This window comes from Scyliorhinus torazame, chromosome 2 (assembly GCF_047496885.1).
Source record: "Scyliorhinus torazame isolate Kashiwa2021f chromosome 2, sScyTor2.1, whole genome shotgun sequence".
Classification (NCBI taxonomy): Eukaryota; Metazoa; Chordata; class Chondrichthyes; order Carcharhiniformes; family Scyliorhinidae; genus Scyliorhinus; species Scyliorhinus torazame.
The window spans coordinates 158,539,588-158,551,610 of NC_092708.1; the positions used below are offsets into that span (position 1 = coordinate 158,539,588).

Sequence of the window (12,023 nt, forward strand, 5' to 3'; positions counted from 1 at the left end):
CTTTAATTCTCATGCAAATTTGTTTCTCTAGATCATGCCAATTAATTGGTAGCCTATAGATTACAAGCAGTAGTGTAAAGGCACCCCTATTACTCTAACCAAATAGATTCTGTCATTTCTTCTAGCTCATCCTCTCTTGTTCCAGCACTGTCATATTTTCCTCAATCTATACTACTTTCTTTCCATCCCCATGTTTCTCGAACACCTTGTATTCATGAATATTTTGATTCTGTTCTGTCCTTTTTGATCCAGAAGAATACCCGCTGCTGGAAATTGCACTTGTTAATGTCAGGTAAGGAAAACAAGTTGCACTTGGCAAAAGGAAAACAAAAAAGGATACTGAAGTTTTTAAATGGCTTTGCCATAAGGCAGGCGTGCGGGGAGTGTGGTGGGGTACAGAGGTTTAAGGAAAGAAAAAAAGGCTCACTCTTGCTAACAACAAGCCAAACCACCAAAACACCTTTCACTTCAAATATTCACAAGAGAATTCTTGGGTACCAGCAAGGAGTCACCTCTTTCAGAAAAAACAGTTTACAAAAGAAGATCATTCAACATGTTACGTCCAGGATGGCTTGTTTATAGAATAATCCAAAATGATACTGTCCTAGAGTGTGAATTGGATAGGACCATAAAATCGCAACGGGCAATTTACACGGATTTAAGATGTGGTTCTCCACCAGGAGCATAAGGCACGGTAGCACAGTGGTTAGCACTGTTGCTTCACAGCACCAGAATCTCAGGTTCAATTCCCGCTTGGGTTACTATCTGTGCGGAGTCTGCACTTTCTCCCAGTGTCTGCGTGGGTTTCTTCCGGGTGCTCCGGTTTCCTCACACAAGTACTGAAAGACGTGCCTTTAAAAAAGAATTTAGAGTACCCAATTCTTTTTTTTTTCCAATTAAGGGGCAATTTAGCTTGGCCAATCCACCTAACCAGCACATCTTTTTGGGTTGTGGGGGTTAAACACACGCAGGCACGGGGAGAACGTGCAAAGTTCACACGGACAGTGATCCAGGGCCGGGATTCGAACCCGGGTCCTCAGCGCCATAGTCCCAGTGCTAATTACTGCAGCACCGTGCTGCCCCCCGAAAGATGTGCTTGTTCGGTGAACTGGACATTCTGAATTCTACCTGTGGACCTGAACAGGTGCCAGAGTGTGGCGACTATGGGCTTTTCACAGTAACTTCATTGCAGTGTTAATGTAAGCCCACTTGAAATGAAAATCACATTGTCACAATTGTCACTTGTGACAATAATAAAGATTATAATAATTGCTTATTGTCACAAGTAGGCTTCAATGAAGTTACTGTGAAAAGCCCCTAGTCACCACATTCCGGCGCCTGTTCGGGGAGGCCAGTACGGGAATTGAACCCACGCTGCTGCCTTGTTCTGCATCACAAGCTAGCTATTTAGCCCAGTGTGCTAAACCAGCCCCTAGTACAAGTGGTACCTCAACAAAAACATTTAATTTTAAAAAAGACGTTTATGGAACTGGTGTAAAATTAATCTTACCAACATACTCTGGCGTTCCAGTAATTTCTCTTAATTCGCCAACATTGTCAACTCGCCTGGACAAGCCAAAATCAACTATCTTTATATCGCCCAATGGTAATGAGCTGGTTAATAAAATATTCTGTGGCTAATAAGAAAACCATATAAAAATAAAAGTAGTTAGCAAATATATAAAATGTTAGCAAAAGTAGCTTTTGATAATTCCATTTATTATGGATCTGTGTCAGACAATATCACCAACCGAAGTTATAAAAAGGTTTAGATACATTGTACAAAGTTGGTATGTGGAATTTCCTATCCCATTTATACTCGTAAAGTTTCTGTGACGGACTAAACCTTTAGCCAAAATGTAGGGGTGGGGGATGGGTAAACTTTTACATCAGCAATTGACCAATAGTTTTGAGGGATTTAATTCTATCCTCTCTTTATGGTAGAGTTATCAGGTCGGGGACTGTGCCTGCCAACTCTATCACAAAAGCGCACAAGGAGCCAAAAAGTATTTTCAGCATGTGTTGACATGTGCAGACACAAGGAGCTTAACAACCATTTTCAATGGTGTGCTATTTCACGATTCTATCAATGAGTAGTTTTGCACCAGGGGGAGTTTGACTTTAGTAGCAAGTGCAATTTTTGGCGAAAAGTCAGAGGTCAATTGTTACACAAGATCAACCATTACTCAAGTATATATACGGTAACATCATTTATATGAGCGAAGTTTTAAGCTGCCAGAAACAGCCTTAGTATCACTAGGCCATATTCAAAGCATCTTGATAATTAATGAGCTATATAGCTCAAAAGTTATCTGCCAATCTTCATTTGCACTGAGCTGGTTAAGCCCAAAAGAGAAACACTAAAGAAATCGCAAAATAAAGAACCTGCGCCCGAGACCAACAAACAGAAATGAAGAGTGAACCAATAGTGCCATTCTCAACCATGTGTTCTCCATTTTAAAAATGAGGAACTGAAGGTTGGCTTACTGTAGATTTGCACAAAGCACTTGAAAATAAATTGTCTGCAAAATATTTGTCTTTTAATTTGCTCCTCTTTCCACAGTGCAGTATTTTAGGTTAGTTTTCAGAAAATTTGGCTTGAACCTATATAATTCAATGCTGCTCTTGTGCTAAACTTCCAGACTTGAACAATCTTAGCATTAATCTACTACATAATAACTTTCACAATGCTCTGTTACTAGTTCAAACTATCAAGGCAAGTTCTGGCCACTTGAAGAATGATATTAGTAAATACCGACCTCTTTTCTCCTTCCATTCGAAACTATTTAAAAAAAAAAATCAAACCAAGATATAAACTTCCAAAATTGTCCAACCACGAGCATTTGGATTTCAACACTCACAAGAAGGGCAACTAGAGACCAATCATCATCCCACACAAGGAGGGACAAAACATACAACTAAGTTTAGAGGGCTACTGCCTTTGTACGCCCATTAGATCGACTGGCTGGCTGCTGACTGAAAATACATTCAACAGACAAATACTGGCAAGTTTTCTTAATTGCTTTTAAAGATATAGAGCAATATGAACTTATGTTGCATAAATCCTAAAGAATGGCAGCAAAACTTGCAAAATTGGCTTGCTACTCAACATCAAACAATCCAGTATAGATGAGAAGTACATTAAAAATTTCTACAATGCAAGTCATAGCCATTCTCTTCAAGATGTGCTTTACCTAAAAATAATTCATTTTAACTTGTAGCAGTGATTCGTACGAGAAAACTTTCCAACTCGTCCAGCTTAATAAACAACCACGCTCTAAATTCTGAGTTATTCCAAAATGTCTCACCAATTATTCATTTGGACTATTATTGTGCAAAGATTGTATACCATGGTTAGGAAAACAAGGGTAGTTTGAAGGGATTTATATTGGTAAACAAACAATATAAAGTACAGTTTGAAGTACGTTTAATGTTTCTGTCCCTAGAAGGGTAAAACCTATAGTCCTGCTGGACAAAGGTGTGAAGAATAAATAAACCAGCAGTGATTGCTTAGCAACTGGGGCCTTAAGGTAGAGAACCTTTTGCGTTTTAGTTTAGATAACTTGATTGCAGTTGAAGAAAGAAAGCAGTTCTCAGAGCTCAAATAGAAGTAGTTGCTTTAGAGAGAGAGGGAGCACTTCTCTACTTTTCTAGAAGAAAAAGCATACCATGAAGTAATGGTTAAGAAAACAAGTGCAGGGATCTGAAGAGCACCTGGTTAAGTAAACTGGATAAATGAAGAGAAGTCTTAAGAAGTCTGAGGTGAAAGGTACTAGAATAGAGCACTGTTCAGTAAAGACAGAGCTGAGAAGGCGGCAGAGACACCAGAAAGAAATCGGAAGTGATTTTCAGGTTTGAGAGATTTTACTACAGCGACTTGATATAATTATGAAGGACTTCCAGTGGAGGCCATGAAGTGAGCGGTTGCATGGCTCCAGCTTGGGGATTTGGTTGTTGGTCCTTTTTTGCCATTTAACTGGTGGAGTAGTTGAAGAGTTTGGGATCTTCTTCTGGCATGGGATGTCGGCAGGCTACAGCACAAGGAATGAGCAGAATAAGGGTACCTCTTTGGACTCTTTAGGCCCGCATGTTGCAGGAGGGAAGAAAATGGTGGAGGTCTCTGCGTTGTTATTGCCCTCTCAGTGGACAACTGAGAGGCTGGTGGAATTTTTGGCAGAGGAGTTTTGAAAGCAGAGGCAGGCGATCACAGCTGATCTGGCAAAGGTGACTGAGCCAATTCAGGCAGCTCTGGACAGGGTGGAACAATGGTTGGAGACACAGGGTTCGACCACCCAGAAGCAAGAGGAGGCTGTCTTGGATCATGATGACTGGATCACTTCCTTGGAAGCAGGTGACTGTGTGGTGGAGGGGCAGAAAGCATGGAAGGACAAGGTCGACGACCTGGAGAATCGCTTCAGACACCAAAATTGAGGATGAATGGGCTGCTGGAGGGCATAGAAGGTGCAAAAGCCATGGACTACATGGCAAAGATGTTCAGGAAGCTGGTGAGGGAGGGGGTTTCACAAACCCTCCTGCAGTGGATCGGGCCCACAGGTCATTGTGACAGAAGCTCAGATCTAGAAGCCATCACGGCCGATCATAGTCCCAACTCCACAGGTGCTTGGACAAGGAAAAGATCCAGAGCTGGGCGAAGGAAACACTGAATGCAGATGGGAGGGCCACACCATCAGAATTGACCAGAATGTTGGGGCAGAACTGACAAAAAGGTGAGCGGGGTTCAATACGACCAAGGCAGCTCTTTGTAAGAACAAAGTAAGGTTCAGAGCGATGTACCCGGCTCGCCTGCGGATCACATTTGGAGACAAGGACCATTATTTCGATATGCCGGAGGAGGCGAATAACTTTGTTAAGAAGCATGGACTGGGGGAAATTTGAATGCAGTGGTTGCCTATACCAGTGTAGTGGGATTTTATTAATTTTCATGTTTATGTCTGTAATCCTGTATTTGGGGATGGGCATTTTGATGTCTTAAAGCATAGCTAGAAATAGTTGGAAATGTAGCAGGGCGAAGAAGTGGGTTTGTATCATGTTCAATAGTAAACTTGGGTTCGCGTGGGGGGGGGGGGGGGGCCTGTTTGTGGAATTATTTAGTGCATAACCTGTATTCCAGCCCCGCCCCCGAGCCTGGGATGGTTGGATTTCCTTTCTTCAGGATGGGGAAGGGAGAGGGGGGCTGATGGGAGAGGGGAGGGTTGTTTGTTTGGTGCTTGGGGCAAGGGGAATGGGTGGGGTGAGATTGGGGAGACAAAGGCTGATGAGGAAAGATTCTTTGCTGAGATGCTGGTTTGAGGGGATGGCTGTGGCCATCTTGGGTGGGCCTGGAGCCTGGGGGAGGTGGGGCCCTGCCTGACAGCCCTGCGGTTGGACTATGGCTGATCAGGGTGTGGTGGGGGACGGAGGCCCCCAAATAGGCTGGTCACATGGTACGCTGGTTACATGGAACACAAAGGGTTAAATGGGCCAGTTAAATAATCTTGGGGTGGCGGGGAAAGAATGGATCCGTAGAAATTCAGATACCAGAGGGAGAAGGAGTTCTTCTTTTCACAAGTACTTCAGGTCTATTCCCGTATTGACTTCTTTGTGGTGGGTAAGCCCCAGTGTTGTAGGGGCGGAGTATTCGGCGGTTATCATATCTGACCATGCTCTGCACTATGTATCTGTTGAATGGAGATGCAAAGCCACTGGCGAGGTGTTTGCAACTCGTTTGGAAGGGTGCCTGCCGAGGGTAATTTCAGAGGATCAGACGGGATTTGTCAAGGGCCAACAATTGTCAGCCAACATTAGGAGACTCCTGAATGTGGTGTTGTCGCCCTAGTCAGTGGCCATGATAGAGATAACGATTTCCATGGATGCAGAGAAAGCGTTCGACTGGGTGAAGTGGGGTACCTTATTTTTTTTTTTAAATAAACATTTTATGGAGGTATTTTTGGTATTATAGCAACAACAAAATAAACAAACAATGTACATGAAATTATAAACACAGTGCAAAAGCCGTCTCCCTCCCTTACAGGTCCCACCTTTATTAACCCCCTACTCGAAGCTAAACTGAACCTTCCCCCCCCCCCTTCTGCTGACGATTAATTTTCTGCGAATAAGTCAACGAACGGTTGCCACCTCCAGGCGAACCCTAACAGTGACCACCTCCAGGCGAACCCCAACAGTGACCCTCTCAAGGCGAACTTGATTTTCTCCAAACAGAGAAAGCTAGCCATGTCCGATAGCCAGGTCTCCGACATCGGGGGCTTTGAGTCCCTCCAAGCTAATTGTATCCGTCTCCGGGCTACCAGGAAAGCAAAGGCCGGAACGTCTGCCTCTTTCTCCTCCTGGATTCCCGGGTCTTCCGACACCCTGTAAATCGCCACCTCTGGACTCAGCGCCACCCTTGTTTTTAAACACCGTGGACATGACAAGTGCAAACCCCTGCCAGAATCCCCTAAGCTTCGGACAAGCCCAGAACATGTGGACATGGTTCGCTGGTCCTCCCGCACATTTTGCACACCTGTCTTCCACCCCAAAGAATCTGCTCATCCGGGCCACTGTCATGTGGGCCCGGTGAATGACTTTGAAATGTATCAGGCTGAGCCTGGCACATGTGGCGGACGCGTTGACTCTACTCAACGCGTCCGCCCATAGACCATCCTCTATTTCTCCTGCCAACACCTCCTCCTACTTGCGCTTCTCCTCTGACCCATAAGTTCCTTGTAAATGTCAAGAGACGCTCCCTTCTCCTACCCAACCCTGGAAACTACCCTGTCCTGAATCCCCCTTAGCGGTAGGAGCGGGAAGGTTGACACCTGTTTACGTAGGAAGTCCCGCACCTGCAGGTACCTGAATTTGTTTCCCCTCGCCAACCCAAACTTCTCCTCCAGCGCCCTCATACTCCAAAAGCTCCCCTCTATAAACATATCCACCATCCTCTCAATCACTGCTCTCCACCATATCCAGGAACCCCCCCCCCATCCATACTTCCCAGTGCAAACCGGTGATTATTACAGATTGGGGACCAGACCGATGCTCCGTCTGCTGCCACATGTCTCCTCGATTGCCCCCAGACTCTCAAGGCCGCCACCACCACGGGGCTGGTGGAGTACTGTGCCGGCGGGAACGGCAGAGGTGCAGTTACCAACGCCCCGTCTGGTGCCCTTGCATGAAGCCGCCTCCATATGCTCCCATGCCGACCCCTCCCCCACCACCCACTTCGTGATTATAGCTATATTTGCTGCCAAGCAATAGTTATTAAAATTTGGCAGCGCCAGCCAGCCCGCCCTCTCCCCGACTCCGCCCAAGCATTACCTTCCTTACTCGTGGGGTCTTGCCCGCCCAAATGAAGCCAGTGATCAATTTGTTGACCCATTAAAAAAAGGACCGCGGAATAAAGATGGGGAGAAATTGAAACACGAACCGTCATCTTCGCCGTCTGCACCCTCCCAGCCAATGACAACGGAGGTGCGTCCCACCTCCGAAAATCGTCCTTCATTTGGTCCACGAGTCGGGCCAGATTTAATTTATGCAGCCGGTCCCATTCCCGCGCCACTTGAATGCCTAGGTACCTATAGCTAGCGCGGACAAAAGTGGGGAGAGGGGGCATCCCTGTCTCGTCCCCTGGTGCAGTCTAAATTAGTCCGATGTTGTCCTATTCGTTTGTACGCTTGCCACAGGAGCCTGATACAGCAGCCTGACCCAGTCAATAAAGCCCTCCCAAATCCGAACCGTCCCAGCACCTCCCACAGATAATCCCATTCTACCCGAACAAAAGCCTTTTCTGCATCCATTGCGATCACTACCTCCACATCCCTACCTTCCTGGGGCATCATGATCACGTTTAACAACCTTCTTACATTGGCCACCAACTGCCTACCCTTAACAAACCCTGCCTGGTCATCCCCATTAACAGGGATATCGGCCTGTAGGACCCACACAGCTCCGGGTTCTTGTCCCGCTTCAGTTTCAGCGAAATTGTGGCCTGTGACATCGTCGGGGGCAGCACCCCTCTTTCCCTTGCCTCATTGAACATCCTCATCAACACCAGCCCCAATATCCCAGAGAACTTTTTATAAAACTCCACTGGGTACCCGTCCGGCCCCGAGGCTTTACCCGACTGCATGACCTTCAGATCCTCCACTATCTCTTCCAACCCGATCGGGGCCCCTAGCCCTTCTACCAGCTCCCCGTCCACCTTTGGGAAATTCAGCCCCTCCAAAAGTGCCGCATCCCCTCCGGCCCCTAGGGGGTTCCAACCTATACAGCCTACTGTAGAAATCCCTAAACGCCTTATTCACCCCTGCTGAATCTGCAACCAAGTTCCCATCTCTGTCATTTACTTCCCCTATCTCCTTGGCTGCCTCCCTCTTTCTAAGCCGCTGTGCAAGCATTCTGCTGGCCTTCTCTCCATACTCATAGATCACCCCCCTCGCCTTTCTCAGCTGCTCCACCGCCCTCCCTGTGGTTAACAAGCCGAACTCCGCCTGTAGTCTCCGCCGTTCCCTTAAAAGCCCTGCCTCTGGGGTCTCCGCATACCTCCTATCGATCTGTAGTATCTCCTTTACCAGTCGGTCCATCTCTGCCCTGTCCACCTTCTCCCAATGGGCCCGTATCGAGATCAGCTCCCCTCTGATCACCGCCTTCAGTGCTTCCCAGACCACCGCTGCTTAAATTTCCCCCGTGTTGTTGACCTGCAGGTAGCTCTGAATACATTTCCTCAGCAGCTCGCACACCCCTTCGTCAGCCAAAAGTCCCACATCTAACATCCAGTGCGGGCGCTGGTTACAGTCTTTACTAACCTGCAGGTCAACCCAGTGCAGAGCATGGTCTGAGATTGTGATCGCAGAGTACCCAGTGTCCACCACCCCTGCCAGTAAGGCCCTGCTCAAAATAAAGAAATCAATCCGGGAATACATTTTATGCAGGCGCGAGTAGGAGAACTCCTTCACCCTCTGCTGCCCAATCTCCATGGATCCACCCCCCCATTTGCTCCATGAACCCTTTTAGTTCCTTTGCCATTGCTAGCACCATGCCCGTTTTCAAGCTTGACCGGTCCAAGCCAGGGTCAATAACTGTGTTGAAGTCCCCTCCCATGACCAACCTGTGCGAATCCAGGTCCGGCATCTTCCCCAGCATCCTCTTTATAAACTCCACATCATCCCAATTTGGCACATACACATTTACTAATATCAACTGCACCCCCTCCAGTTTCCCACTGACCATAACGTACCGACCTCTCAGATCCGAGACTATTCTACCCGCTTCAAACACTATCCGTTTATTGAATCCAATCCAGTCTTTGAATCCAGTCCAGAGTGAAAGACCTGACTGACCCAGCCTTTCCTCAATCTAATCTGGTGAGTTACTCTAAGGTGCGTCTCCTGCAACATTACCACGTCCGCCTTAAGTCCCCCAAGATGTGCGAACACACGTGCCCTCTTGACTGGCCCATTTAACCCTCGAACATTCCAGGTGATCAGCCTAGTTGGGGGGCTCATTGCCCGCCCCCTCCGCTGATCAGCCATCCCCTTTATTGGGACCGCCTCCAGCCCATGCTCCTCGCCTCCATCAGCCCGCCCCGAAGCAGCCTCCGCCCCCAAACTCCTCTCTGTCCCTTAGCCCAAGTCCCTCCCTCTTCGGCAGAACATTTACCCCCCTCCCTCCCCCAGTAACAATACTCTGTTGTCCAACCTCTTTACTGAACCGAACATATGCACACACCTCACTGCGCTTCTGGGAGCTAGCCCGCCCAGCTATCTTGATGGCCCCCATCTCTGGCGCCAGATAGTCTCCCGCCTATTGTTCCCTCCCCAACCCCCATACAAACATGCTGCAACATCAAACAATCCCCACACAATTGCTCGACAGAAAAACACCAAGATCTAAATAAGTACATCTCCATCCCCCACAGTGCAAATGAAAACCTTAACTCACTCAGCTCTACCACTGGTCCCAAATCAATGCAAAAGGCAAACAGCTTCCACAAAACGAAAAACAAGAAACTTTTTTTTAAAAAAACGAACAGAAAAAAAAGCATGAACGTCGCAGCAAAGTTCAAAAGTTCTCAGTCCACCACCAGTCATTTCCTTTTCGCGAAGTCCAGCGCGTCCTCAGGCGACTCAAAATAAAAGTGCTGTTCCTCGTGCGTGACCAAGACACGGGCCGGATACAACATTCCAAACTTTACCTTTTTCTTAAAAAGGATCAACCTAATCTGGTTGAAGCCTTCTCTTCTCTTGGCCACTGCCACACTCGGGTCTTGGTAAACCCGCAGGATACTATTGTCCCACTTCCAGCTCCATGTCTGCTTGGCCCACTGTAGAATGCGCTCCTTATCCAAGTACCTGTGGAAGCTCACCATCATTGCCCTCGGGGGGTCTCTCATTCGCGGATTCCTCGCGAGTGCTCTGTGAGCCCTGTCCACCTCCAAGGGCCAGGAGAATGCCCCATCCCACAGCAGCTTCTCAAACATGTCTGCGATGTATGCCCCAGCGGCCGCTCCTTCGGACCCCTCCGGGAGCCCAACGATTCTCAAGTTCTGCCAGCGGGACCTATTGTCTAGGTCCTCCACCTTCTCCAGGAGCTTCTTCTGCTGGTCTTTCAGCATCCCCACCTCCAACTCCACCACAGTTTGATGTTCCTCCTACTCAGCCAACGCCTTCTCTACCTTCTGGATCGCCCGATCTTGGGCGTCCAATCTAAGCTGCAGCCGCTCAATTTACTTTTTTAAAATACATTTTTTTAATAAATCGGGTCCAAGCAGTCCCGTTTCTGCTTAGCAAAGCCTTCCTGAATAACTTGCATCAGCTGCTCAGTTGACCTCTGGGTTGACAAACCAGAGGTCCGGTCCTCCGCCATGCTGTCTCCTGCTACAACTTCAGCCCAAGCCTTTTCGGTCTTTCTGTTTCTGCCTTTACGAGCACTTCTCGTCCTTCTCTTCATGCACCAATGTGGGAATTCAGTACACAATTGCCTCTGTCATCAGTTTTACAATTCAAGTCCGGCAGAAATTCGGCGGAAAAGGTCCGAAAGTCCGACCCGAGCGGGAGCCACCAAACGTGTGACTTATTCCTTAATAGCTGCCACTGGAGTGTGGGGTACCTTCTTGAGGTACTCTGGCAATTGGGCCTAGGTTCATTTCATGGATTAGATTCTTGTACAGGGACCCCACTGTGAGCACCAATACATTACGTTCGGAATACTTTCGATCGTAGGGGCACAGGGCACTTTCCCCGTGGCGATTGAGCATTTGGCTATCACACTTATATAGAGGGGCATGGTAGGGAGCATCGGATGTCACTTTACTGTTGTATATTATGGACCCTTTCTCTTATGTGGAAAGATAATGAAGATACTAAGAAAGTTTGGTTCCTTCTCAGGATTGAAGATGGGTAAGAGTGAGGTTTTTCCGGTGAACCCTCCAGGGAGGGGAGCCGATCTGGGGAGATTGCTGCTTCGACGAGCCAGGTCAAGTTTTAGGTAGTTGGTAATACGGGTGGTTCATGATTGGGCCTTGTTGCACAAGTTGAACCTGGCCAGTCTGGTAGAGGGGGTGAAGGCGGATTTAAAAAGATGGGATTCCCTCACATTATAATTGGCAATAAGGGTCCAAGTGGTCAAAATAAACATTCATTCAAGGTAATCTTTATTAGTGTCACAAGTAGACTTACATCAACACTGCAATGAAGTTATGTGAAAATACCCTAGTCGTCACACTACTGCGCTTGTTCGGGTGCACGGAGAGAGAATTCAGAACATCCAATTCACCTAACAAGCACGTTTTTGGGGACTTGAGACACAAAACCGGAGAGTCCAGAGGAAACCCACGCAGACACGGGGAGAACATGTAAACTCCACATCAGTGACCCAAGCCAGGAATCGAACCCAGGTCCCTGGCGCTGTGAAGCAACAGTGCTAACCACGGCTACCATGCCACCCATTCTGGTTTGTATTTCAGAACCTTCCAATTTTTCTGCCTAATGCGTTTTTTGATAGGATTAGCAAGCTGATCTCGACCTGTG

The 12,023-nt window shown here is 47.5% G+C and overlaps 1 protein-coding gene across 1 annotated transcript in view; it reads right to left on the minus strand.

Moving 5' to 3' along the window:
* LOC140392891 (serine/threonine-protein kinase 17B-like) overlaps positions 1–12,023 on the minus strand; it is a 47,083-nt gene that overhangs the window by 16,485 nt on the left and 18,575 nt on the right. The window contains exon 4 of the mRNA XM_072478657.1: positions 1,511–1,637. Within this exon, the coding sequence (XP_072334758.1) occupies positions 1,511–1,637 (127 nt within the window). The remainder of the gene's footprint in view (positions 1–1,510; positions 1,638–12,023) is intronic.